A 27,270-nucleotide genomic window follows, 5' to 3' on the forward strand; every position below is an offset into this window, starting at 1 on the left:
AGGTCAGCATGGCGGCTCAGTGGAAGAGCCAAGGCTGGGCTATACTCATAGATTTTCTGTTCATTAGCAGCAGCTCTGGGCTCCACACACACACAGTGCACTTTGTTTGACAAACTTTATTCAGGACAGTGTGGGTGAAGAAACTGTCTGGACTGGCAGAGAACTCTTCTTTCTCTTCTAGAATAGCACCCTGCCCCCAAACTGAATTCCAGGCCAGTGTAGTTTGCAATGGCAGTGTCATACTGCTTGTCAGGAGGGGACCCAGTATGAGGCACTGGGGTGTGGCCCCATGTATCAGGGTACCCCCCATTCTCCATTAATCCCTTCCCGTTGTAGTTGACAGGATCTCCCACTTCCTCAGTCAGCATTTCAGTCTTATGTGGAGAAGGTGAAGCAAGTCAGAGAACTCGACCTCTCTGCACTTCGGTCTGTCTTGATTTGGACCTCAACATTATTAGTTCCCAACTCCCCTTTTTTTCTGCTCACATTCAGGAAAATCTTGATGGGTGCATGCAAATTTTTTGTTGTACCTTATTGAGGATCCTCAGGAAAAATCAGCATAATCTGATTTATCAGTCTGGGTACAATCAGGAGAGAGAAATCACACAGTAATTTGACCAGAGAAACTTTAATACAAAATTTTTTTCACTCTAATAGGGGATTGGTATAAGAAGTAAAGAGGACAGTGAAGAATATAGGCTTGAATCCTTGCTTTAGCAGTACATGTCCTAAAATTAGAACCATACAGAGAAGATTAGCATGGCCCCTGCACAAGGATGACACACAAATGCATGAGGCATTCCATATTTAAAAAAAAAAAAAAAAATTAAAAGAGAGTTGAAATAGAGTACCCAGAGAAGGGCCCCACCACCAGTAGGATGGACATCCAGACCTTGCTGGAGAGGACTCAGCTGTGGTTCACCGGATGGCAGAGAAGTCTCTGTGGTATCATGCTGGTAGAACTTGGTGGAAATGTATCCTCTAGGATGCAAGGGAAAGCTGTTCACAGAGACATGTATCATGGAGGCATTCCATCCCCCTTACAAAACCATCCAGGGGGACTTTGGAGGAAGATGCAGTCTGTGGGTGCTGCTGGCCATTGCGCACTGCAGAAGCTGGGGTTGGCCCTGTGCGCTATGGGAAGCAAGCAAACCAGAACTGGGAAACAAAACCCTTTTCCTCCTGCAATTTCTCTCTAGTGCCCTCTGTTGGAAAGACCTATTATTATGCCAGCTGGCAAAGGAAAATCATTTAAGGGCCCAAATCTATTTTCACACAGCAAGCAAAAAGAATAAATTTGGAACTTTGAATTAATAGACTGATAACTAGCAGACTGACCCATTGACCTTTTGCTACTAAGTTTTCTAAAGCTTTATCCTTCATAGCCATATGCCTTAAGCAAGAAACTTAAGGATATAGTGTTGGCAATTGCTTTATATCTACATACAAAATCTTATTTTCTCACCCTACAATGCAGGAGTCGGTACTGCCCCAACCCCCCACTGAGCCACAGCTCAGCTAGTTCTGCATTTTCTCTGATGATCTAAAACAATGATCCCACTTCTGGTATTGATGTTTATATTACTTGGGACTCTGAGGTTGTATATTACAGAATCCAGCTTGAACTAGGTAATGGGGGAAATGCATTTTAAGAATGCATAAAAGTATTGCGAGGAATCCATATTAGTCAAGTTTCTTTGCACTGTAAGTGATAGAAATCCAAGTATTAAAATGGCTTAAGCAATAAATAGAATTCTCTAGTTCACATAATTCCAGTAGTAAAGCCAAGATGATATGTGTTTGAAGCCAGACGCTGAAAAGATATCATCAGGATTTAGTTTTTCACTTCCTCTTGGCTCTGCTTTTCTTGAATTCACTTTAGCCTCAGGCATACTTCCCTCATTGTGGTCCCCAAATGCTAAATTATTTGAGCTTAAGATAGTAGTGTGAAAAACAACAATAACAACAGCACCAACAATAAGAACAAAAACTGCCTTCTTGTCTTAAAAGTTCCTTCAAAAATCCTATAATTAAGTGATAGGAACCCAGATTGGTGACTCAAAACAATAAATATCTACTGTGTGCCTTAACCTTTATCCCAAGTCTGGAGAGAGACCAGTGGGTGGAAAAAATAGCAACAGGGAGGAGAGTTGTTCAGTCTCTATATTTAAATACTTTATTTTTGAAATCTCAAGAACTTTACCAGTGAGATGAGATACTTCTTTCCTAAATTTCACTGACAATTATAATTTTCCAAACTGGGTGGCACAGGATTATATATACACCATGGTATTTGGTTTACCCACACACCAATTTCGTTTATTTGTTTGTTTGTTGTGGTAAAAAAATATATATAAAATTTACCATTTTAACCATTTTTAAGTGCATAGTTTACTAGTGTTAACCATATACACCTTGTGATGCAATGGTTCTCTAGAACTTTTTCATCTTTTAAAACTGAAGCTCTATGCTATGAATTGTGTAAGACTGATGAATCACAGACCTGTACCCCTGAAACAAATAATACATTATATGTTAATTAAAAAATAAAAACTGAAGCTCTATATCCATTGACCAACAACTCCCCCTCCCTCTTGCCCCTAACAACCACCATTCTATTTTCTTTTTTCTTTATTTTTAAAAATTTTTTTGAAAGAGTTTATTTATTTATTTGACAGAGAGAAAGAGAGAACACAAGCAGGGGGAGCGGCAGGCAGAGGGAGAAGCAGGCTCCCCGCTGAGCAAGGAGCCAGATGTGAGACTCGCTCCCAGGACCTTGGGATCATGATGTGAGCTGAAGACAGACACTTAACTGACTGAGCTACCCAGGTGCCCCACCATTCTATTTTCTATTTCTAAGAGTTGGACTAGATGATTACAATTTTTTAATTAGAAAGTTATTATTTCTCTCTTTAAGTTAGTTTTCAAGCTAGCATGCCTCAAGACAATATTTGGAGAAGACGCTTTTGAAATACTGTCAAAGGACAGTATGAGTTTACTTATATGATTTTGACTTTTTTTTTTTTTTTAGATTTTGACTTTTTTTAAAAAGATTTTTTTATTTATTCATTTGAGAGAGGGAGAGAGAGCGAAGAGTGTGAGAGTACAAGCAGAGGGGAGGGTCAGAGGGAGAAGGTCAGAGGGAGAGGGAGAAGCAGACTCTCTGCTGAGCAGGGAGCCCGATGTGGGGCTCGATTCCAGGACCTGGGGATCATGACCTGAGTCAAAGGCAGACGCTTAAATATCTGAGCCACCAGGCGCCCCAGATTTTGACCTTTTTGCATACATTATTAAAAATATCAAAGAGACAAAGTGAAATACACTTAGAGGTATATTAAATTATATATATATATATATATATATATATATCATATATCAGATCCCTCATGATGGGATTAGTGCCCTTATAAGAGTGTTCGTGCTCTGTCTCCGCCATGTGAGGGCACAGCAAGAAGGTGGCCATCTGCAAGCCAGGAAGGGAGCTCTCACTAGAAACCAATGATGGAACTTGATGTTGGACCTTCCAGCCTCCAGAACTCTGACAAAATACATTTCTGTTATTTAAGCCACCCAGTATAAAGTATTTTATTATGACAGCCCTAGGATACTAAGACACATGTATTGATTGAGTTTATAGTGAGGCTCTGTGAGGGTAAAAAGAAATGCCATCCCCTGCCCTCGAGGAAATTCTAGTCTCATGAGCATTTGGCATGAAACATGTGCTGGGGGTAGGAGGACTAGAACAATAAAATATTTCTTAAGAGCTTGGAAATAATTTAACTCTCTGGGAGCTAAATTAAAACTAACCATAGTTGACAGAGTTTAAATGTGATAATTTTTTTTTTTTTTAAGATTTTATTTATTTGACAGAGAGAGAGACAGCGGAAGAGGGAACACAAGCAGGGGGAGCGGGAGAGGGAGAGGGAGAAGCAGGCTTCCCGCTGAGCAGGGAGCCCTATGCGGGGCTCGATCCCAGGACCTTTGGGATCATGACCTGAGCTGAGGGCAGATGCTTAATGACTGAGCCACCCGGGCGCCCCTAAATGTGATAATTTAGATATAAAATTCTTCCCAGGCTGACCTGACAGTAAACTGAATGATGTATTAACATATTTAGTGACAGTGTCAATCAAAAGGCCACATTTTAAAAACTACTGGACTTGGGGTGCCTGGCTGGCTCATTCAGTAGAGCATGTGACTCTTGATCTTTGGGCTGTGAGTTCGAGCCTTACGTTGGACATAGAGATTACTTAAAATAATAATAATAATAACAAAAAAAGAGGTCTTTAAAAAAATACTGGACTCTAATTTATGCCCTCTCTTTTTTTGTTAGTGTGAATGGCAATGCAATAAATATGATCCTGCATATAGGTTCCATTTTGGATTAGAGTGCCAGGAAATATTTCTAGAAGTAGAATTATTGTGTCAAGAGGTAAGAGAGCACTACCAAATTGCTTTGGAATGTATAAATCTCACCACTACCACCACCACAGAGCACCAGCTCCACCACATCTTTCTTGGGCGAAGAACTATCAATTGAGAAATTTTGCTGACAGACTGATTCAAAAAATATTTGAGAGATCACACTATGCCAGACATTGTATTAAGAGAGAAAAATGGTTTCATTATAAGTGTTCAAGTTAATATCTCTGATAACTGGTAATATTTGCATGTTTTATATATGTGTACTTTCCAATGTTTCTTCATTGTTATATTTACATTCTTTGCATATTTATTGTTATAGCTGAATGTTATCTCCCAGAATTCATGTTAAAGTCCTAACTCCCACTGTGATAGTGTTTGGAGTTAACTACTTTGAGAAGTAAATAGGTTTAGATGACTTCAGAAGGGTGGATCTTCCCATGATAGGATTAATACTCATAAAAATAAATAGATAGATAGATAGATAGATAGATAGATAGATAGATAGATAGATAGATAGATAGATAGATAAATAATAGAAGGAGGGGCACCTGGGTGGCTCAGTCTGCCTTTGGCTCACGTCATAATCTCAGGGTCCCGGGATGGAAGCCTGTGGAGCTCAGCAGGGAGTCTGCTTCTCCCTCTTCCTCTAGCCACCCCACCCCACCCCCAGCTCATGCTCTTTCTCTCAAATAAAAGAGAAGGAGAGAAGGAGGGAGGGAGAGAACAGAGCTTGCTCGTCTCTGCTATGTAAAGGTGGCCATCGACAGGGCAGGAGTCGGGGCCTTATCAAGAACTGAACCTTCTGATATCTTGATCTTGAACTTCCCAGCCTCCAGAACCTGTGAGAAATAAATGTCTGTTGTGTAAGTGACCCAGTCTATGTTTTTTGTTATAACAGCCTGAACTAAAAGACACTCACCTATTGAGGTATTCTTACTAATTAACTTATACTTCTGCTTTGTTACATAAAGACTTTCAGCAGAATACTAGGGTTTTAATAATTTTTTTATCATTCTTATGATCTTTATGTAATAAAAACGTTTTTACCTATCTTTATATCGTCAATAACTATAATGATTGATAAGATAGCAGAAATATTCACTAAGTAGGTACCATGTGCCATTGTTTTAGATGTTGTTTTAAAATGTACATTAAGGGGCGCGTGGGTGGCTCAGTTGGTTAAGCGACTGCCTTCAGCTCCGGTCATGATCTCAGGGTCCTGGGATCGAGCCCCGCATTGGGCTCCTTGCTCAGTGGGAAGCCTGCTTCTCTCTTTCCTACTCCCCCTGCTTGTGTTCCCTCTCTCGCTGTGCCTCTACCTCTCTCTGTCAAATAAATAAATAAAAATCTTTAAAAATAAATAAATAAATAAATAAATAAAATGTACATTAAGATGTTGGGTAGTTTAGTGGTGTATACCAGCACTCAAAGAATTTATATTCTAGAGAGGAGAGACACTCAATAAAAATGAAAATAAATATGTAGGCTAATTGTAAATTCTAGTAACAGTTAAGAAGAAACTACAATAGGGGCGCCTGGGTGGCTCAGTTGTTAAGCGTCTGCCTTGGGCTCAGGTCATGATCCCAGGGTCCTGGGATTGAGCCCGTATCGGGCTCCCTGCTCGGCGGGAAGCCTGCTTCTCCCTTTCTCACTCCGCCTGCTTGTGTTTCCTCTCTCGCTGTGTCTCTCTCTGTCAAATAAATAAATAAAATCTTTAAAAAAAAAAAAGAAGAAGAAGAAACTACAATAGACTAATAACAAAATGGGGAAGAGTCTTTGGCTCGAATTATGAGGAAAGATTATGAGAAGATGACATGATTTGCAAGTTGAATGACTTAGAGGACAAACTATGGGGGAAGAGCTTTCAAACAGAAGGAACAGAAAGTACCAAGGTACAGGGACCACCACAACCTTGGTGTGTTTAGTAAATCTAGAGACCAGTGTGGCTGAAATGTAAGAATCAAGGGAAAGAGTGGGGTGATATGAAATTGGAGAGGTAGGCAGGGGCCAGATCATGAAAGTCTTTTGAAGAGAATGGGAAGGCATTTGGATTTTATTCTAGTAACAAGGGGAAGCCTTGGGGCATTTTAAGCAGTGAGGAGGGAAAGGGACATAATCAGATTTATGCTTTTGAAGATCCCTCTGACTGCTATATGGATAATGGAACATAATGTCGTAAGTGGAGACAGGGAGGCCTGTCTGCTGCAGGAATCCAAGCAAACAATGAGGATGGTGTTGATTAAAACTGTAATCACAGAGATGGTGAGAAATGGATAGATTTGAATATATATATATTTTTAAAGATTTTATTTATTTATTTGAGAGAGAGAGAATGAGAGAGAGCACATGAGAGGGGGGAGGGTCAGAGGGAGAAGCAGACTCCCTGCTGAGCAGGGAGCCCAATGCGGGACTCGATCCCGGGACTCCAGGATCATGACCTGAGCCGAAGGCAGTCGCTTAACCAACTGAGCCACCCAGGCGCCCCGATTTGAATATATTTTGATAACTTGATGAATTCATCAGAATTTCAGACATTCTAATTCTGTACATCTGGGGAGGGCCCAGAAAAACGTAGTAACAAGTAACCCAAGTGGTTCTGATGAAGTACACAGTAAGTTACTGAGAAAATACATGTGTGAGGGACTGAGAACACACTTGGCCATTTCTTTTAGTGAAAAGGAATAAGTGACTCAAAAGGCAAAATTATTGTTTTATGTTTGAGAAACCGAAAGATCTTTCATTTGGTAAAATGATCCTAAACTTCAAGTAAAATTAAGCAAAAAATTACAACGGCAAAATGAATACGAGTTTATGTTTCTAAAAAGCTAGTCTTTTTTGGCTTTTTGTCTCTCCTGGCTCAAACTCATGACCCTGAGATCATGCTCTACCAACTGAGCCAGCCAGGCGCCCCTCCACAGGTGTTTTTAATACCTTTTCCCTGTGGACCTCCTGGTCTCTGCCAGTTCTTCCTGGCTTTCTGCTTCCATGATTGGCATTACTATTATATCCTAATATCCAGTCCTCTTCTACCTATGATTGCATTTCCCCCAAAGCCTTGAAATTAAATCTGGCCATGACTTGCCTTGGCAAATGAAATGTTAGTGGAAATGACCTATGTAACCAACTCTCCAGCCCACTGTGCTAAGAGGTGACTGGGTAAGCATGTGGTAAATATACAAACGCCAAGAGATCAAAACAATCTGGGATTCTGAGGCTGGAGAACAGCTGTCTGGAGAATAGCCAAGATCCACAGTAGACTTTGGGTGAACGCTGGGGTTTGGGGTTGTTTGTAATCGCAGCATGACCTAATCTATCTTGATCAATCTCTCACCTTCACTGGGCTCTCACATGGCTGCTTTGCGGCAATGATTGGACTTAATCAAGACCCATGTGTGGCCTTCTCGGAAACCACGATTAAAAAACCAGATGATTTTCCAGTAATAAGGTAGAAATTTAAATATTTCTTAACTTCAAGGATCTCAGACGTAGGTGTCCCTCTGTAGTATTTTGTCTTCTCTTCAGTAAAGATAATCTAGGTGGTAAAGGTAAGTCCTCTCAACCCATTCTGGGTTGCCTCTATCTTACTTTCAGTAAACAGCTGTCAGGGGTCATGTCAATAACATCTGTGTTCTGGCCTGTACCTCTTCTTGTGAGAAATCCAAAAAGCTTTCAGATGTTTGAACGTATTCTGATCTGGGGTACATATGATAGCTATCGCTACCCAAAATTTCGTATGTATTTAGTAAGGAGTAGGATTTATATCTTTACATCTTACCTTTTAAATTTCAATGAAGCCCCTTGGAAACAGAACCAGTACTAACTCCATGATGCTCAGCTCAGCATTACCTTGGCCTAAATCCGGGTTTCTAAACTGCAGCACTATTGACATTTTGGGCAGGGTAATTCTTTGCTGTGGAGAGTTGTCCAATGCATTGTAGATGTTGAGCAGCATCCCTGGACTCTGCCCACATCCCTGCCAATAGCACACCCCAGTCATGACAACCAAAAATGTATCTAGACATTGCAAAATCACCCCCATTTGAGAACTACTGGCCTAAAATGAAGGTATATGTTTGTGATAGCTATTGCCAAATGATGACAATTTAAAAAGCTAATTAAGCTTGTAAAAAATTATCAAGATCCACATTTAAGAACAGACACGGTGGATATTTTAATGAGCAATGGTCCTGCCATTCTTTATTTCTAACAATAATACATATTTACAGAAAAAAGAATTGTACATTTTAAATTCTGATCATTATACAGATTTGTTGTTGCAATTGAATAATAAAAGAACGAATCTCTGAGTGACTTTTTCAAAATAACTTCAGTGTTCAAAGGTACAAATGATGATACCATAAACTTTCAATAGCTGGAGGAAGCTCACTTCAAAATGAAAGACACCTAGCACCAGGAAAAGAAATGAAGCAATATCACTGGAGACAGGATCTCTTAGGAAATCTGACCTGAAGCTCTGTTTATCATAGATTCACTATCCAATCTTCAACCTACATTTTAGAAACTTGGGTGAAAAAGTACATGAAGGAAAATCTCCATAGGTTTTTGTTGGGTTCGAAGACTTTAGCTTTTAAAGAAAAACAAGTGAATCAGTTTTTCCCTTTATAAGGCCTTGAAAAAAAAGGCATCTTGAGGCGCTATAAAGAAAGTGAGTGAAACTTTTTTGTTAGTAGTCAACAGCTTCAAATACTGGTTTTCATCCTGACCCTCCGTCCCCTGCTTTATTGAGAAATAATTGATATAGATCAGTATATAAGGTTTAAGGTGTACAGTATGATGGTTTTGTTTATGGTTTTCACTTTTTAAAACAATGAATTATAAATTCCTTTTTATAAAAGGTTAAAGGCACAGTGAAACAATGAATATTTACACTTCACCCTTTTAGAACTCAAAATAATTCAGAAGGCAAAATAATTCAGGCGGCCAGTAAGTCATTTGCCCTGTAGGTGGCAAAATTATCCCAAGAGGAATCCAGGGACAGGTTGCAGCATTGCTGCACTTAGGTTAATAGTGGTAGATGACTTTTTAAAGCTTTACTTAAAATCCAGGTTTTCAAGTTTTGAAGTTTTTTCAAGTTTTACAGATTTAAAGATGCCTTTTGTGTGGTTCTGAACTAACGAAGATTTACTTTCTGTACTCATGCTCAGAAATATATTGTTTTACTTTTTAGGGACTAGATTTTCAGTCTGATTATCTCTGAAAAATCCCTCTCTTTTTGCACTTGTTGTCCAGCGGGTTTTGCTTTATTGGACGACCCATCCAAATTGCAGGACAAGAGCTTGTGAAACTAAAAATCTGTTCTTACTTGTCTGCAGCTGTGAAAAGCAAGCTTGAAACCAGTATCTAAAAGGGAGGGAAAAAGGCCCTCAAGATTTCGTCTGGTTTTGCGTTTTTCTAATCTCACAGTGGATGGCAGAATAGTAAGCAAGTCTTTAAAGAATGAATGGATAATTTATTATAAAGAATTGGTGACACCGTGATTATGACTACATTTATGTGTAAGGAACAAAGTTCATAAATGATGACAATTAAAAAGCTAACTACAACCAAATATTTTATCCTCAGTTGTTATCACTAGTCTTCATAGCTTCCTTTGCTTGCTTACACTGGAGACGTCATTCTACATCCTGGATTCGTCATTAAAGAGACAGATATGAGAAACAGAGCCATCAGATAACCACTTGCTGTAAGCACTGAATATATAGTTATTTGAAGAACTCAGACTAAATGGGGGATGGAAGGGAGAGAGTATAGTATGTTATACCAGTATTTTGTGGAAATCCTGATATAGTATGACTTTTAAAAATAGACAATGGGAAGAGCAAATGAAAAAAATTTAATTGTTTCAGTAATCGTATCGGTGGTAGTCATATTAGCATTGTTATTCTGAGGCTGCTGCATGTGTACGGTAAATAAAGGAAATGAATAATTGTGGGATATTCTAACTCTATCATGCCTTGTGTCCTTGAAAACCAGGATTCTCAGTATAGAAAATGGAAATATAATTGTAATAGAAAGGATTAAGTAAAAACTCTGTAGTACTCAATTTGATTTGGAAGTTTCACAATAAACTCACAAAGTGTTTTATCTTATTAAAAAAATAGAGATTTCTAGCTCTCTCCTAGAAACAATGGCCAATGTAATAGCAGTGAGCATCCTTAGAGCCTTGATTATGGTTTTGCAATACCATTTCTCACTAAAAGTAGCCAGGCTTCTTAGAGAAATGGCTCATTCCAGGTCTGGGGCAGGAAACACACAAGTTGGGCCTGGGATATCTTGTCTTCTGAGATAGCAAGGAAGCTAATACAGACAGCTAGTGTAATGTCAAAATGACTCAGAGGCAACTTGGTGAGGCTCCCAAAGGCCAAAGGTGGGACAATTTGAACTTCAATAAGGTAATATTTTAAATGGGTTGAAGCCTATCAAATATGTTTGAATCCATGAGTTCATAATACCAAAAAAAGGAAGTGATCTCTGGAAGGTAATAGGAAACAAGTTTATTATCTTGAAAATTAGTACATGAAAGGAAAATACAAATATTTACCTTCCCTTTCCTGTACAAACTTGACCAGTGGTTAACCAAATAGTATATGTGGGGAAACATCTCTTTATAAAAATGTTCCAGTTAATAAATGAAAGAGAGATGATAGAATTAGAATATCCTCTACCTCACAATAAATCAATGGATCTAGTATTATCAATTTCAGCTGACATCACAAATAGAGAGAACCAGATATTGTGTGCCCTCTGATGAAAGAACACACCATGACCTATAGTCTTGCCAAAAAGGACTGAACCTGAGCCTATTCAAACATCTGGATCCATGTGTCAATATCCAGAGGAAAGAGGAATGTGCTGAATTGCGCCATGAGTACACAATCAGCAAAATATGGATTGTGGGAAACTCTATAGGCCATGAGACCAAGTTCTTTAGTAAATTCTAAGGAAAAGAAAGAAGGGAGAACCTATAGATTAGATGTAGCCAATAAAACAATTTTAAATGGATAAGATTAAAATACAGTGTGTACAGATACACACTTGGGTAATAATAAAGAAATGCAAGGAAGTGATTATAATGGGTATCACTGTAGTGGTTAGTTACTTCTGTGGAATTTGGGAAGATGGTTGGTAACTGTGACTGGACACACAGAGGACAACCAGAATGGCTGGCAGAGTTCTAAAACAGCGTTTCCTTATAATGATGTAAAAAGCTACATTTTGTTTGGTTTTCAGTATTTATATTTTGTATTTTTTCTAAAGGAAAAAAGTAAAAAAAAGCAAAGCCCTTAGGGTTTTCCACTAAAAATTATGGATGTGAACACTTCTACTATAAATATCAGCTGAAGGCTCTTAAGAAAATTGCCTATATTATAGAAATATTTCTAAATAATAAGCTACAAATATTTGAAAAATATAATATTAAATTCTTATTGTGCATAGTTATAAAAAGTCAAAGAATTAAGTTTACATCCCTAACACAAAATTTATTTTGTTACAGTATTATATTTTACAATTTGGTTAAGTGGACTTTGTTGACTTCCAAAATTTTCCTCTCCTACTCCAATACCAGGCTACTCATATTATTCTATTAGAGATTAGATGAGCACTACAACAGATTTCATATTTCCTTGAATGTCCACACTTGGTTTCACTCTCCATCTTTTTAGATAGAACAAAGATTAGTTATCTTGCTCAACCATGATGGAAGTTATTAATATGTAGCATTACACATATCATCCAATTTGCAAATAAAGATCCCTCACCCACATATCCTGCCTGATGTTCTCTTCCATATATTAATGGCTGATGGAGACTATTTTTTGTTGTTCAGTGTCTAAAAAACTCAAGAATGTAAAACAGATTTAAGCCATCAAAATGAAAGCAGTTTTAAAACGCAATAGAACAATAAACATGGACAAACGTATAACAGTGTTGTACATTTTTGCCCATCGAACATTTACAATTGCCCTCCAATTGCTCAAGCAGCATCTTAACAAATGGTGCAATTCTATGGTCTCCTTCCCTTTCCTTTTAATTAAATTATGTGGTGTTTGAGTGATTCACATATTCCAGAAGTGACCGGTCTAAGACCCTTCGGATAAGAGCTTCCTCAATTATATTAAAATCCTACAATAAAGAAAAATAATTAGAAACATATAATCAGAGATGATAGTTTTCAGCAACTAGAGGAAACGGGTCAAAGCAGTGCCCCATTTTGCAGGAAAGTAGAGCCCTGAATTTAGTGACCTAAGTTTCCACAAAAACTGTCCATAAACCCCAGGACTTCTGTTTTGGGGCCTGTGCATTTTCAATTTAATTTTACTGCCTAACGATTGACTAGTTATTGTCATAGTAAAATAGTCTTGATTTGGAATTTAAATTAGTAATTTTAGTCAACCTTATAAGTTGTGGTGAGGGTGCTATGTTCCAAATAAACATGTAATATGGATTAAAGTCTAGACATTCCCCTAGAAATCACCAATCTCAGCAGCACTACTGAGTATCTATTTCTGAAAAATATATTGAACACAAAACTCTCTTTCTCCCTGCCTCCCTATGGTCAAAATGGCTTTCAAAACTTTAAGTCAGCACATTCTGTAAATAAAACAAAAACTATTAAGAGCCCTATTCTCTGCAATCCATCTCCTCTTCTGCAATAAATCGAAAAAAAAAAAAAAAAAAAAAGCAAAGTCTCTCTTGGAAATCCATTCTGAAAGCATAAAGGCAAATCAACAAAATCCAAAGGAAAGCCAGAAAGCCCAGAAGAGCACAAGATCTGGACTGAATCCTGGCTTTTTCTTTGGCAATTAACCTTTGAGCTTCAGATGTTTCATAGCTAAGTGAGGATAATAACACAACACTCACTTCACACAAGTTGCTGTAGGAATAAAATGAGATAATATACTTAAAGTGCACAGTATAATACTTCGCAGCTTGGGAAACCAAAGTCAAAACAAATAATATGGCTTCCACCTCACTTCCACATCCAAGGATACAGTTTTGAGTGGGCTGGGAGTACTCTCATCAGTCTTGCTTCCTCCTGACCAGCCCTGGATCATACTTTGGAAAAGCTTGAGAAGAATGGACTGAACATGAAGAGCCAGGACAGATATGAAATCAACCTGGTTTTTAGAACATCTTATGGAGCTAAGGTAAAGAGGAAGCCCTATGTGTTGTAAAAAATTGAGTACAAAGAGACCAGAACCAGCCTCTGTTGAGGCCCTGTGTGCTTTAGAGGGCCAGAAAAGACATTATTTGAGTGTTGGAGCCCGCTCAACTCTTCAAGGGGCCCTAGTACCTCCATTTATCCTCTCCCCATCTCCAGATGGCCTAACATCCTTGCCCAAACTGTGCAAACCACTTTACACGCACTATTGCATTTAATCCTCAACAAGAGCTTTGGGCACGAAGTGCTTTTAATCTCCTCACTTAACACATGAACAGACAGACTCAGTGGTATTTAACAGAGCTGTGACTGAGACAGAGCTGTTACTCAAACCCAGGTCAGAACCCAAGCTCCTTGTGTTGAATCTGGATAACCATAGTGGGCAGATCAGAAAGCAGGGAGAACATTTTCAAAGGATGATCTTCAACAATTATTAATTTCTATCTTGAAATTGCAAAAAGACAGCAGTCAAAAATCATGTGAAAACTATATGCAAAGTTAAATTTAGCCCTTAACATTTCATGTATTTAGATGGCGGTAACAGTAAAATATACTACTTCACAACATGGCTATGAGGGATTTTCCTTCCATAATAGGCAATACCCCTTTGCTCAAAGGGACTCAGGAGATAACACATTACCCTCACATGGCAACACGTGGAGCAAAGCAGAACAAAGGCTACATTAACTTTTCGCTTGTTATTCTCATTCCTGATCATGGGAAATACAGTCATAAGTTAGAACTATTCATACTACATCTAACTTTTCTTCCATCCCCCCCCCCAAAAAAATTTATTGGGTTGTGGGAGGGGGAATGGGAGGAAGGGGGTCAAAAGGTACAAACTTCCCCTTATAAGTTAATTAAATACTGGGGATATAATGTATAACATGAAGACTACAGTTAACACTAATGTATGGTATATTTGAAAGTTGATAAGAGAGTAAATCCTAAAAGTTCTCATCACAAAAAATTTTTTTTTGGTATCTATAGGTATCTAGAGGAGACGATGGATGTTAACTAAAATTACTGTGGTGATCATGTCACACTATATAAATCAAGTCATTATACTGTATACCTTAAACTTACACAGTGCTACATGTCAATTATTTCTCAATAAAATGGAAAGAAAAAATATAATGAGATTGGCCATTAGTTGGTAGTTATTGATGGGTAGTTACTGATAATATAGGGGTCCGTGGTAGTGTTTTGTCTGCTTTTGTATATGTTTATAATTTTTCATAATACAATTTTTTCAGTTTAAAAATGTGCAATAGACATGAGTTTTGTGTCTCATGGAGTTTAACATTTTTAAATAAAACATGAGGCCTGTGTGTCCTACTGAGTAACTGTTATTAGCCATTCAATGTGCTATAATAGCAACGGGATGCAGAACAAACTCTGGGCTATTTCATTACTGATGTGATTTCATCTCATTTCAGCTACATAAGTTTTAAGCTTCATAAAAATTAAAACTATATATAGGGAGGGGACTAGAGTAGAAATTAAAATAATTCCGAAAGTGAAATCTAGTACCTTATACAATGACTATCTAGATCACAAAGAAAATAATTTTCTCTAAGGCAGATAATATCAATAGTCAGGTTTATAAACATTATATTTTTATAATTTCCTACTTAATGCTGATACTTAACTTCAGGTCCATACACATTTTTTTCTGCTATATTTATATTTTATTCGCTTATATTTAAAAAGGTAGGCTTAACACATGCCACATAGAAACATAATGTAAAAGTAAAAAAATATACTTACTATGAAATCCTCATAAAACAAAGTGTGACTGACTTGCAAATGTCTTATTAAACTGCCACTAAAGCTTCCTGGATTCTCATTAGGTAGTAAACGGCAAAGTGGACAGAACTGGAAAAGAAAATCAGGAGTTCAAGAAAGAATTTAAAATAATCAGTGTCAAAATTAAAAAATTAAATAACCATTCAACAAGTGAATTTTAACTTTATGAATCTATTGGCCATTCCTCAGCATAATATTTAAAAACTGCATAAATATTAACCAAATAAAATTGCATTTATTTCTTCATATGCATTTCCTGTACTTAACAGTATAGCTATTTATTTCATATTTATCAATCTATTATTTAAACAATATTGCAGTTAGTAGATGTAGCATAATTTAATTAGTTGCCTCCCTCTTGAAATACTTAATGGCTTTAAAAAATAACCTTTTTCATTTTCAAGTATTTGTAAACTCATGAGAAATTACAAAAATAATGCAAGAGGTCCCATGACTCCATCATCCAGCTTCCCCAGTGGTAATACCTTATAAACTGCCATACATTATCGAAACCAGGAAATTGGCAATTAACTAGACTACAAGCCTTACTTAGATTTTACCAGTTTTTGCATGAACTCAGTTTTTTGGGTTTGTGTGTAACATATACCCCTAAAGTAGTATATGATAAAGAAAGAGGGCACCTGGGTGGCTCAGTTGGTTAACCATCTGCCTTCGGCTCAGGTCATGATCTCAGGGTCCTGGGATCGAGCCCCATGTCGGGCTCCTTGCTTGGTGGGGAGTCTGCTTCTCCCTCTCCCTCTCCCTTTGCCCCTACCCCCAATGCACGTGTGCTCTCTCTCTCAAATAAAATCTTTAAAAAAAAAAAATACACTACTTTATTATATATATATATTTTTTACTGCTTTATTACAATTTATCCTAGGGTTTTTTAAAATTCTATTTCTTCACGTTTTCATTTTTTAAAATATGAGATGCAGAATCATTACTGAGGGCCAGGTATGTGTCAGGCATTAAATTAGGTAGTATTCTTGGGGCGCCTGGGTGGCTCAGTCGGTTAAGCGTCTGCCTTCGGCTCAGGTCATGATCCCAGCGTCCTGGGATCGAGCCCCATATCGGGCTCCCTGCTCAGCGGGAAGCCTGCTTCTCCCTCTCTCACTCCCTCTGCTTGTGTTCCCTCTCTCGCTCTCTCTCTCTCTCTCTGTTAAATCAATCAATAAATAAAAATCTCTAAAAAGAAATAGATTTCCTCCTTAAAAAAATGAAAATTAAAAAAAAAAATTAGGTAGTATTCTTATTTGACCCTCACAACAACCTAGTGAATTAATTATTGTCCTATTTCTTTCATGAACTCAATTTCAGAAAGGAAAAAAAATTAGCTTAAATTTATACCACTGTAAGTATCAGAACTGGGATCTAGGCCTCCTAATAGACAATTCAATATTCTTTTCATATTATTACAGTGCTTAATTTATCTGTTTGGATGGTAACATCTTGCTTTAAATTTAAATGAGGTCTTTATGTATTTCTTATTGTTTTAGGGGGGGTCTCAGTTTCAGTATGCTCAAAATCTATACATAGTTTAACTTCTGAATTTTGCTCTAGTCCATTAATATGTCTTATTTTTAATAAAATTACATCATTTCAGTTATTATCGCTCTATAGTCATTTATGATTTTCTAATGCTCTAGCTATCTTGGTTACTTGGCAACACTGCCTATCCCAAGATAGACACCTGTGCAGTAATGAGAACGCAGCTGAGACCAAGAAATACCTGAACAAAAAAGCAACATTAATTTTTTTGTGATGTGAAAGAAGGGACACTAGTTACAGAAATTTGTTCACTCAGTACTCTTTACGGTACCTCTACTATGTGCTGGGCACCTGGAATATGGAAACCAGTGAAGATACAGTTTGTTGCATGGCGGGGAGCCTTCAAATCCCAGCACCAGCTCTGCCGAGCTGTGTGACTGACCTTCAGCACATGAACTTCCCTCTTCAGTCAAGTGGAGATACCACCACCTAACTTGTAGAGTAGCTATGATGTTTAGAGAGAATGTCCTCCATGTGCCAGGTACATACTAGGCATTTGATAAACACCACGTATTTACTGCTATTTGATCCTTGTTCGTGAATAGTTGGAGCTCCATGAGGAAGAAACTCCATGTCTCCTATTCGCTCCTGCATGCCCAGTACCTGGAAAACAGTTTCCAATTTCATCTCTGCCTCTCACTGACTTAGCCTTGGCAAGTAATTAATCTTATCCTGCAAAATGAGAATTAGCTGATTTGCAGAGCTGTTTGTATATTTAAAAGGTGTCATTTAACATTATGAAGCTCAGTCATTATATCAGCTCAGCCCTTGGCACAAATGATAAATGGTTGCTATTGTTATCACGTAAGCAGATACTTTCAATACTGCAAAGCAAGTGCCATACCCAAGATGTTACAACATATAGTCAAGTGTTATACTCAAAAAGGCAGTTCAAGACCTAAAAAGGGAATCATTAATTTTGCCCAGCAAATCAGGAGAGGCTTCAGCCAAGCTGCCGGTAACTGAGATGAGTCTTGAAGAAGGAGCCAGCAATGCCAGAGTGAGGGGCATCGCAGGCAGAGAAATCAATGCACAAAGGACAGGCCTGCTTAGGGAATGGGAAAAGCTCTGGGAAGCTGAAGGTAGGGCATGTTGAGGGAAGTGGTAGAAGATGAGTTTGGAAGGGTAAGTTGGGACCAATTCTGCTCAATAGATACTTATTTGAGCACCTACTATGGTTTCTGTAGGCCCCATGTCAAGAGTCAGAGGTACAGACATGCTAAGCCCTGACCCAACTATGAAGGAGATTCCAGATCTAGTGAAGGAGAAAGATACAGAAAACCTGGAACTTTAAGCAAAGTAGTTTTTGTTTTTAGTCTGATGTTGATAGGAGCTAGTGGAGACTTTGGTCTTCTGCTGTACATATTTAGTTGTGTAACTCAAGAGATTTCTTCCAGAAGGACATTGGAAAACAACAGGTGAACATCTATACTACTCTAAGGGTTTATTTTGTGTCCTAAAGTGAGGGATCTGACCTGAGGGAGGAGAGGGTAAGAATAGGAGGAGAAAGAAATGGTAGGAGGCTGACTAATCATCGCCAAGTACCTAAGTGTTACCTATACTCTCACTAACGTTGCCAATTTGCTAACATCAGCTCATCCTTTATTATGCACCTCCACTCAATGCTCCCAGGCCATGATACTCATATTAGGAATCAATCAATGCACAGTGTATATTCAAAAGATGCTGACCTCATCTCAATATGGACTTTATCTGATGGTGAACTCCACGGGTGAAAACAGCCACCATATCAGAAGTTACCACCAACTTCAATCCTTCAGAACATCTATTACAAGGGACACCCAGTTCTATCTGGGGTTTAGATTAACCTCCACAGCAACTATCTGATGGCAAGTGCCATTTGGGAAAGAAATTTAAAATTCCTAAATCCAAAAAAAGAGAAAAGAGACATGCACTGAAAATAATTACAGGCAAATATGTAACCAAAATTAAGGTACCAGATTGCACATCTAATTTAGCAAGAGTCTGAAAGCAAATTTAATAAAGATTTTTTTCTTCCTTCCAAAACATTTATGCACATACACTCCCACTGCCCAGTCGAGTCACAGATATTCTACATACCGACAGAAATAAACCACTGTGGGACAGGTGGCTCAGGCTCTAGTCACCACAGCTTATGTTCCAAACCAATAAAAGTCCTGTTCCTTCCCTTAAGGAATGAATCTTGGGAGCAGGCAGAAAATAAAGAGACTACTGGAACCTTTGAATCTGGGTGAATGGAATTATGTTTTCCTTTAATATCTTATTTTTCATAATCACTATATCCTCCTATGCGCTAGGTTCTCTACGAAGAGGTGGGCAGGCAGTGTTGAACAAAGAAGTTCCATGACTTCATGAGCCTGATACCTTACAGGGAGAGGCAGACCTGAAACGAACCCACAATTACAAATTGTGATAAATGAGAAAAAAAGAGGGGAGGAAAGCAAGAGCTGAAAGTAATTTGGATGTCAGGGAGGGATTCCTTGAGGAAGAAAGATTTAAGCAGAGTTCTAAAGGATAAATATGAGCCAACCACTGAAAGAAAGAGCACTCTGGGCAGAGAAAATAGCCAGAAAGTGTGGCTCTTGCTGAAACATCTTCCCTTTCCAAAACAAAATACCAAATTTCTCTCAAAAGTGGTCTCTCAATTCAATCTGAAGCATGCTGCTTATGTCACTGGCCTCCTTTGAGTTTAATATTCCACAGAGGCAAATTTTCAAAAAATAAAACATGGCAGGGGCGCCTGGGTGGCTCAGTTGGTTAAGCCTCCAACTCCCAATTTCGGCTCAGGTCATGATCTCGGGATCTTGAGATCAAGCCCCATGTTGTGTAGGCTTGGAGCTCAGGGAGGAGTCTGACTCTCTCTCCTCCCTCTCCCTCTGCCTGCCCCTCCCCCCTGCTCCCACGAGTGCTCTCTCTCTCTCTAAAATAAATAAATACTTTTAAAAAAATACAACATGGCAGAATATAATTACTACGTGACAAAAAGGAGCTATCGGTTCTTAAAGCTGCATGTAAGAAAAGTCACAATTTCTTGATGTTCTTAATCTACTACCCCGGTCTTGAGCAACTCAGAAAGAAAAGATTAGTGGCTCGTGGTTCGATTTCTGAATTATCTAATTTTATCTAGAAGGCAGAATCATTTGCTCAAATCTCTAACTGCCATGAAACTTCTTACACCACATTAGGTCAGATGAGGTCACTGATCTTATCTGTAAGCAAACCCAACAACCCAGCCCCTCAAAGCAATAATTCCTTGCTAATTTCCACACCAACCCAGAATCAGCCTTGGACTTAGGACTTCACCTGGGGTATTTTCACCAGCACGCCCCCATTGGGGATTCCTAAGCATGTGAACCCCAAATATGCCACAGTATCTACTTCCTGCCGTTTCATAACCAAAGCGTGTATCCTGAATTCTAGTAGTTCTAGATCCTTCAGAGTGACACGTGGCTCGAGTTTCTACTCAAGCATGAAACATTAACAGGAAAACTGAAGGTCTTCTGTTCTAGAGAGCACCTCTAGACAGCCCTCATGTATTACAGAACCACGAATTTTGTGAACAATCTGCTCCTGCCTCAAGGCCACGATAGCATCCTGGTCTTTGGAAATTCACCACTTCACTCCCCCACCCTTCTGGCTTGGGTTCCCCAACTGCGAGAGTACATGGCTTCCTCAAAATCTCCAATAGCCTTGGTTTTATGTAGTTGCAAAAGTGGTAGTAGCCCACCATGATCACCTGACTCATTTACTGCTACCCTGTGAAAATGGGATCATTATCATTATCATCCCCATTTTACAAAGGATGAAACAGAGGCAAAGACATTGGTGGGATTTGCTGGGATTGGTACCAAAGTTTATCTCCTCCAAAGCCTAGGTTTTTGACTATTGATTCTATGGGCAATCTGATCCCACCATTCCTGGTTTATTTCTGCCCTTAGATCCACTTTCTTCAGTTCCTTCTATTACCTCTAAATCAAGCAAGACCTAGCTTCCACGAGCCACCTTCAATCTGATGGCCAAACTGAGCAGCACGGGGACTGGATTTCTGCTGGAGCAGGTGCACAGTACCAATGGACAGACTGGCACATGACCTGCCCCAGAGTGCTGCTATGATGCAGCCCAAGACCATGCTCCAAAGCACCTGGTGTTCCTCCAGCCAGAGAAGCACTGGGTACTCCTAGCACTGGGTACTAGTGGTCAGGGCTCAGGTTGTGTGGATACTACCTTTTGACGGTTGCTAGGAGGCAAAGAAGCACTTAGAAGTGGGTAAATGGTCGCTATTATTATGCCATCCTAACTCTTCCTTCTAACTTCCTCTAGCTCCCCAGAGACCCAACATAAAACAGAACAACTAGAGCAGTAAAAGCCCATGATAATCTCCCCTGCTCTCCCAACACATATCAAGCCATTCCAAGAACCAAAACCCCTAAACCATTAGGATCAATAACAAATACTTTGACTCTACTGTGCGGCTTCTCTTGTGAACTTGCTAGTAGAGCTCAGGGGTTCACCATGCTCTGGAGCTGGACTATTGTGTTCGAATTGTGGCTCAGCTACTTAACAGCTGGTGACCTTAAAAGACTTAGGTAACCTCTCCCAGCCTCAATTTATTATTTGTAAAATGGAAGTAATCACACCTATCTTCTACGATTGTTGTGAGAACTATCCTTGTTTGTAAATATCTATCTATCTATATCTATCTATCCAATATGACTATGTTTCAATCTCATCACTTTCCAAGAGGATTTTATAGGAAAAAAAAAAAAAGCTTAAAACTCAAATTTAAAAAACCAAAACTCCTGGGGCACCTGGGTGGCTCAGTCGGTTAAGTGTCTGCCTTCAGCTCAGGTCATGATCCCAGGGTCCTGGGATCGAGCCCCGCATCGGGCTCCTGGCTCAGTGGGGAGCCTGCTTCTCCCTCTCCCCCTGCTCATGCTCTCTCTCTATCTCTGTGTCTCAAATGAATAAATAAAATCTTTAAACAAAACAAAACAAAACAAAAAAAACACACCAAAACTCCTATCTATGTAAACGACACACATACACATATATGTTTGTGTATATAAATATATACACACATATACATACATATATAAAAATATATACATATACATATTTATACCATAAAACTAAAATAAAATTCAGAATAATCTTCGAGGTATCATTTTATATCTGCTAAGCCTCTTACTTTAATTTTAAAATAAATGCACCCAATATTAGCCAGGTTAAGGTGAAAGTGGTTTACTCCTAAATTGCGGACACAAATATAAATTGAGTCAACCTTTTTGGAATGCATTTAGAAGTATATTTCAAGAGCTATTAAAAAGTTTGCACTTTCTTGGTCCCAGAAGATAAATCTAAGGAATTTCCTCTTAGGAAAAAATCCAATAGAAGGAAAAGTTCAAATGTACAATATGAATTCAAATCCTAAAATTGGTAACAAGTGTACAAAAAATAGTAAAATGGCTAAGTAAATGAGGAGGTACCCAGCACCACCCTGCTTTCCCTCACAACTATACAAAAATGAAAATTATCAAAGCCACACGGCAAAGTAGAACTAAAATGCCAGGCTGAAAAGAAAAAAAAAAAGGAAGCATCACAATGAACCTAGGAAATGATGAGCAATATGTATATTTAATGTGCAAGCATATGGATAAATACTCAGACTATGAAATAAACAATAGACTGAAAAAGATGAATAACTTTCTACTTTTCATTTCTAGTAAATTGACATGATAACCCTATTGCATTATTAAAAAATGTTTTTCACTTAGGATGTGACCACAGTTAGTATGCTAGAGTTGGATCTTAGCTATGTGTTTTTGATCTTCTTAATTGATTATGCCCATAATTATGTGTAAGAGAGAATGTCTAAGTTCATAAATGAAAGAATGATTGCACGTTAGTAATTCTTACCGCTTTCAATTCAACACTTTCTTTTTTTTTTTTTTAAAGATTTTATTTATTTATTTGAGAGAGAGAGAATGAGAGAGAGCACATGAGAGTGGGGAGGGTCAGAGGGAGAAGCAGACTCCCCGCCGAGCAGGGAGCCCGATGCGGGACTCGATCCAGGGACTCCAGGATCATGACCTGAGCCGAAGGCAGTCGCTTAACCAACTGAGCCACCCAGGCGCCCCAATTCAACACTTTCACATATTGTTAATAGTCACGGAATTATCACAACCTTGACATAAACTATCCTTTATAATATATCTATAAATAGAAGCCTATTAAATGGATTTCTAGTGTATATTAAATGCAGACACTGCAGAAATAGTAATGAAATTGCTTACCACAGATCTCCTTTCTGATCTGTGATGAGTAATGCAGTGATCCAGCAAGCTGTCTTCATCCAATTCCCTCTGACAAAATGGACACACACACCTGGAAATTGCATAGAATACAAAAGTTACTAAAGTCGTTGGCATTTAACTAGAGGTTAAAAAATAGAATGTAGGTGGGTCTAGTTCCCAGCCCTCGTTCTTCCTGATTTGACATTATTTTTCCATCCTGATAATGGTCAGATGAGAAAGTAAGTATCCTCATAGGGATAGAGCGGAGAAAAGAAAGTATCCTCATAGGGACACGGCAGAGAAACAGTTATATATAATGAACACAAAGCACTTTCTTCTCTTTGGGAAAGAAGTGCAATCTGAGCACCCATTAACTGAGAAACTGGGGGGATCACATCACCCAGCTGTCCCTGGGTTACTTTGTCCTGTTTCTTTTTCTTCCCTGCTTTCCTAATTCAGGTCCCATAACTGGGTGTTACTTGTTCTCCAACTCCACCAGCATATGTAACTACTGGTATATTTAAGGAGTATTTGTCCCTTAGGTTGTGCTGTCCACTACCCGAGCTAGGAGCCATATATGTCTACTGGCGCTTGGAACGTGGCTATCGAAATTGAGTTATGCTGGAAGTACAAAATGCACACTGGGTTTCAAAGGCTTAATATTTAAAAAAAGGTGAAATATCTCAATAATGTTGATATCGATTACATGTTCAAATAATAATATTTAAGCTAGCTTTGGTTAAGTAAAATATACTAAAAATTAATTTCACTGTTTCTTTTTACTTTTTTAGTGTGGCTACGAGAAAATATAAAATTACCAATGTCTTCTATTGGACAGTGCTGCCCTTAAACTCATAGGGACAATATGGAGGCTTGGAATTTTTTGCTCACTTTCTATCATAGATACAACTTCCTGTTCCCTGACACTTGTACTCCAGATAAGCTCCCTGTATAAGAATTTTTAAAATTTCAATTATGTAGTAATAAGTTCTTTTATAAAGCAAAGATTTCTATCTTAAATGCAAGTATCAATCTATCCTGTAAGACTGATTAATCAACAACCCTCCTCATTTTCTGTTATTTTAATTCTTTATTATTTAATTCTAATTATTTAATTTAAATTAGCTCACATATATTTTTAAATTTTCATAAAGCCTATCAACCTTGCAGTCAAACCCATACCTTTTCTTAACCCATTTATTATCCTTCCTTCTTATTGGTTCTTGCAGCCAATCTAACAGAATTCATACTCTGCTTTGAGCTAAAATCCTCATTTAAAATTTATAACATCACGCTATAAAACTAATCCTACCATAATGGATACATTTGCAAAGCACTATCTGGTAAAACAAAAGGAAGCAGGGCAATCATTTAGACTTTCAGGTTAGGAAATTTAAGCTTTGAGTGTATTTTCTTTTTTTTTTTTTTTTAAAGATTTTATTTATTTATTTGAGAGAGAGAATGAGAGAGAGAGAGCAGGAGAGGGGGGACGGTCAGAGGGAGAAGCAGACTCCCTGCTGAGCGGGGAGCCCAATGTGGGACTCGATCCTGGGGCTCCAGGATCATGACCTGAGCCGAAGGCAGTCGCTTAACCAACTGAGCCACCCAGGCACCCAAGTGTATTTTCTTAAAATAAGTAAGACTAACATTTTCCTTCAGGATAGAGAAAAAATATCACACTCTTATGGAATACCACTAATGGTTTCCAAGCCATTAGCCTATGCAGGGAAACACAAATCATTTCCTTATTTTGTTGGGAGAGAGAGACTCCAAACTTTGTAATTACAGGATAGGTCATGCCCAGATTCATTTCATTTCTTTTTTTTTTTTTTTTTTAAGGAACAACAAATAATGGTCAATATTCTCCATTGCCCCTACTACCACCTCCACCCTTCCTCCAGCCCCATAAAACATTACCCACCAAAATGTATCGGGTTTAGGATGTCTGGCCCAGGCCTGTTCTTCCTTGTCAGACTATATACTGAGATGTCACTTCCTACCTTCTAAAGCCAAACCAGCAAAACCAGAGGAAATGAGCTGGGGCACTGAGCAGTGGCAGTGGAATGGTGAAAAGAAAGGCTCTGAACCAGGACCCACTTCAAGCCATTAGTCAGAAAGCAGAGCCTTGTGGAACTTGAACAGTTCCACATTCTATTTTTGGATCTTCCTTAATACAAACTTGTCTGGGCAAGTTCTCCCAATCTCTCCAATACTCGGTTCCCCTTATGCAACACTTTTCAAGTAGAGAAAGCAAAATTCTTTCATAATTATTGCCATTAACAAATGACTACCAATAATAGGTGTTATGGTTCAGAGCCTGAACACAACTCCATACATATTTTCACAATAAGAAGGTTAACCTTTCCAGCCTATTAACTTCTTTACAGGCATATCAAGTTTAACATTCAATTACATTGTGTCGAAACAAACCTGGTTGCCGTCTCCCCAAGTTCCTGCAGCGGTCCATACTTATCTATATACTTCTCACAAGATCTTATGTGTGCCCTCATTTCGCTGAGGCAAACCTATATAAAAGCAAATTCAAAATAAAGTCCCTGTTGAAAAGGGGCTCAATGAAGTCTTATGTGATCCAGCTTTATTACTTTCATTATTGCAAATAAGGTCATAGCAATGGGTCAGCTGATTAAAAGGATGTATTCATGACAAGAGTACAACAAAGTTAAGGCATTATCAAGAATAACACTTTACAAATGTCTCTAATACTTAGAAGACCCAAATGTTGAGTTCTTGAGTTTGTTCTTCTAGAAAGCATATATTTTTTATTTTACTTTTATTTTTAAAATATTTATTTACTTATTTATTTGAGAGAGTGAGCACACACACACACGAGTGAGCAAGGTGAGGGGCAAAGGGAGAGGGAGAGAGAATCCTCAAGCTGACTCCATGCTGAGCGCAGAGCCTGATGCAGGGCTCGATCCTAGGACCCTGAGATCATGACCTGAGCCAAAATCACGAGTCAGATGCTTAACCGACTGAGCCACCCAGGCACCCCTGGAAAGCATATGTTTTTTTAACGTGGAAAGACGGGGTGCCTGGGTGGCTCAGTCACTGGGCATCTGCCTTCGGCTCAGGTCATGATCCCAGGGTGCTGAGATCGAGTCCCACGTTGGGCTCCCTGCTCAGTGGGGAGCCTGCTTCTCCCTCTCCCTCTGCCCCTCCCCTCTGCTTGTGCTCTCTTCAAATAAAGAAATAAAATCTTTAACAACAACAACAACAACAAATAAAGTGGAAAGACATATTAACTCAAATTTACTTTTTTTGGACACCATTACCTAAGCTGGTGATGGTAAGAAGTGAGACAGATAAAGGGGAGAGGAAAGAGTGCAAGCAAGATGGAGGGGGGGGGGGAACGTAAGAAGAGACAGAGGGAAAGGAAAACAAGAGAGATAAAAAGAACCAATAGATGGATTTTAATTTTAAAGATGGCCATAGTAAGTAAAAGGAAGTCCTGTGCCTCAGGGAAAGATATAAATACTACGGTTTTATAATATATCCAACAGTATTAAGTGAATCCACAATATACAGTATACTTAATGGCCCGATTAAGAGCAAACATAAAAGACAGCTCTTACAGTCCATTTTTACCAAGGCAGAATAAAGAGCCCTTGTTCCTCCAGATATACATTCAGAGATCCTAACCATGAGGGATCTGTGGCTCCATAACACACATGCTACTAAATGTTTCATTAGAAACTCTGATAAGATCTTGCACCAAAGGAAGCTTTGTATAGCTGTGGTAAGGTGGTTGACCTTGCTTCGTTTTGCTCGAGCTACGGAAGTTAAACCTCAAACATGAAATCTACCCCGTCAAGGAAACTGTTACGATTGCTTAACAAAGGACAAAAATAAAAGCAAGTGGAAAAGTGAAAACAAATCCGTTTTACCCATATCCACCTAGGACCCATCGAGGTAGCTGTCTTAAAACACACTGTTTTCCCAAGCTTTCATATCCAACTTTGCACATCAATTCTCTCACATCTCTTT

The 27,270-nt window shown here is 38.5% G+C and overlaps 1 protein-coding gene and 1 non-coding gene across 2 annotated transcripts in view; one reads left to right on the forward strand and one right to left on the reverse strand.

The window, feature by feature from the left end:
- The first annotated feature begins 708 nt into the window (after positions 1-708).
- Positions 709-811, forward strand: LOC123853380 (U6 spliceosomal RNA). Its single transcript, XR_006793138.1, has one exon. It is a non-coding gene; the product is annotated as a U6 spliceosomal RNA (small nuclear RNA).
- A 7,781-nt stretch (positions 812-8,592) lies between these two features.
- Positions 8,593-27,270, reverse strand: part of RNF125 (ring finger protein 125) — a 38,570-nt gene continuing 19,892 nt past the window's right edge. Inside the window, exons 3-6 of the mRNA XM_045886879.3 lie at positions 25,696-25,790; positions 23,266-23,356; positions 15,380-15,487; positions 8,593-12,570 (exon numbers count right to left, since the gene is read on the reverse strand). Coding sequence (XP_045742835.1) covers positions 12,484-12,570; positions 15,380-15,487; positions 23,266-23,356; positions 25,696-25,790 — 381 coding nt within the window. The 3' untranslated portion in view covers positions 8,593-12,483. The remainder of the gene's footprint in view (positions 12,571-15,379; positions 15,488-23,265; positions 23,357-25,695; positions 25,791-27,270) is intronic.

Source organism: Mirounga angustirostris, unplaced genomic scaffold (genome assembly GCF_029215605.1).
Source record: "Mirounga angustirostris isolate CCGP_5_RB_7025 unplaced genomic scaffold, mMirAng1.0.hap1 SCAF_14, whole genome shotgun sequence".
Taxonomy (NCBI): Eukaryota; Metazoa; Chordata; class Mammalia; order Carnivora; family Phocidae; genus Mirounga; species Mirounga angustirostris.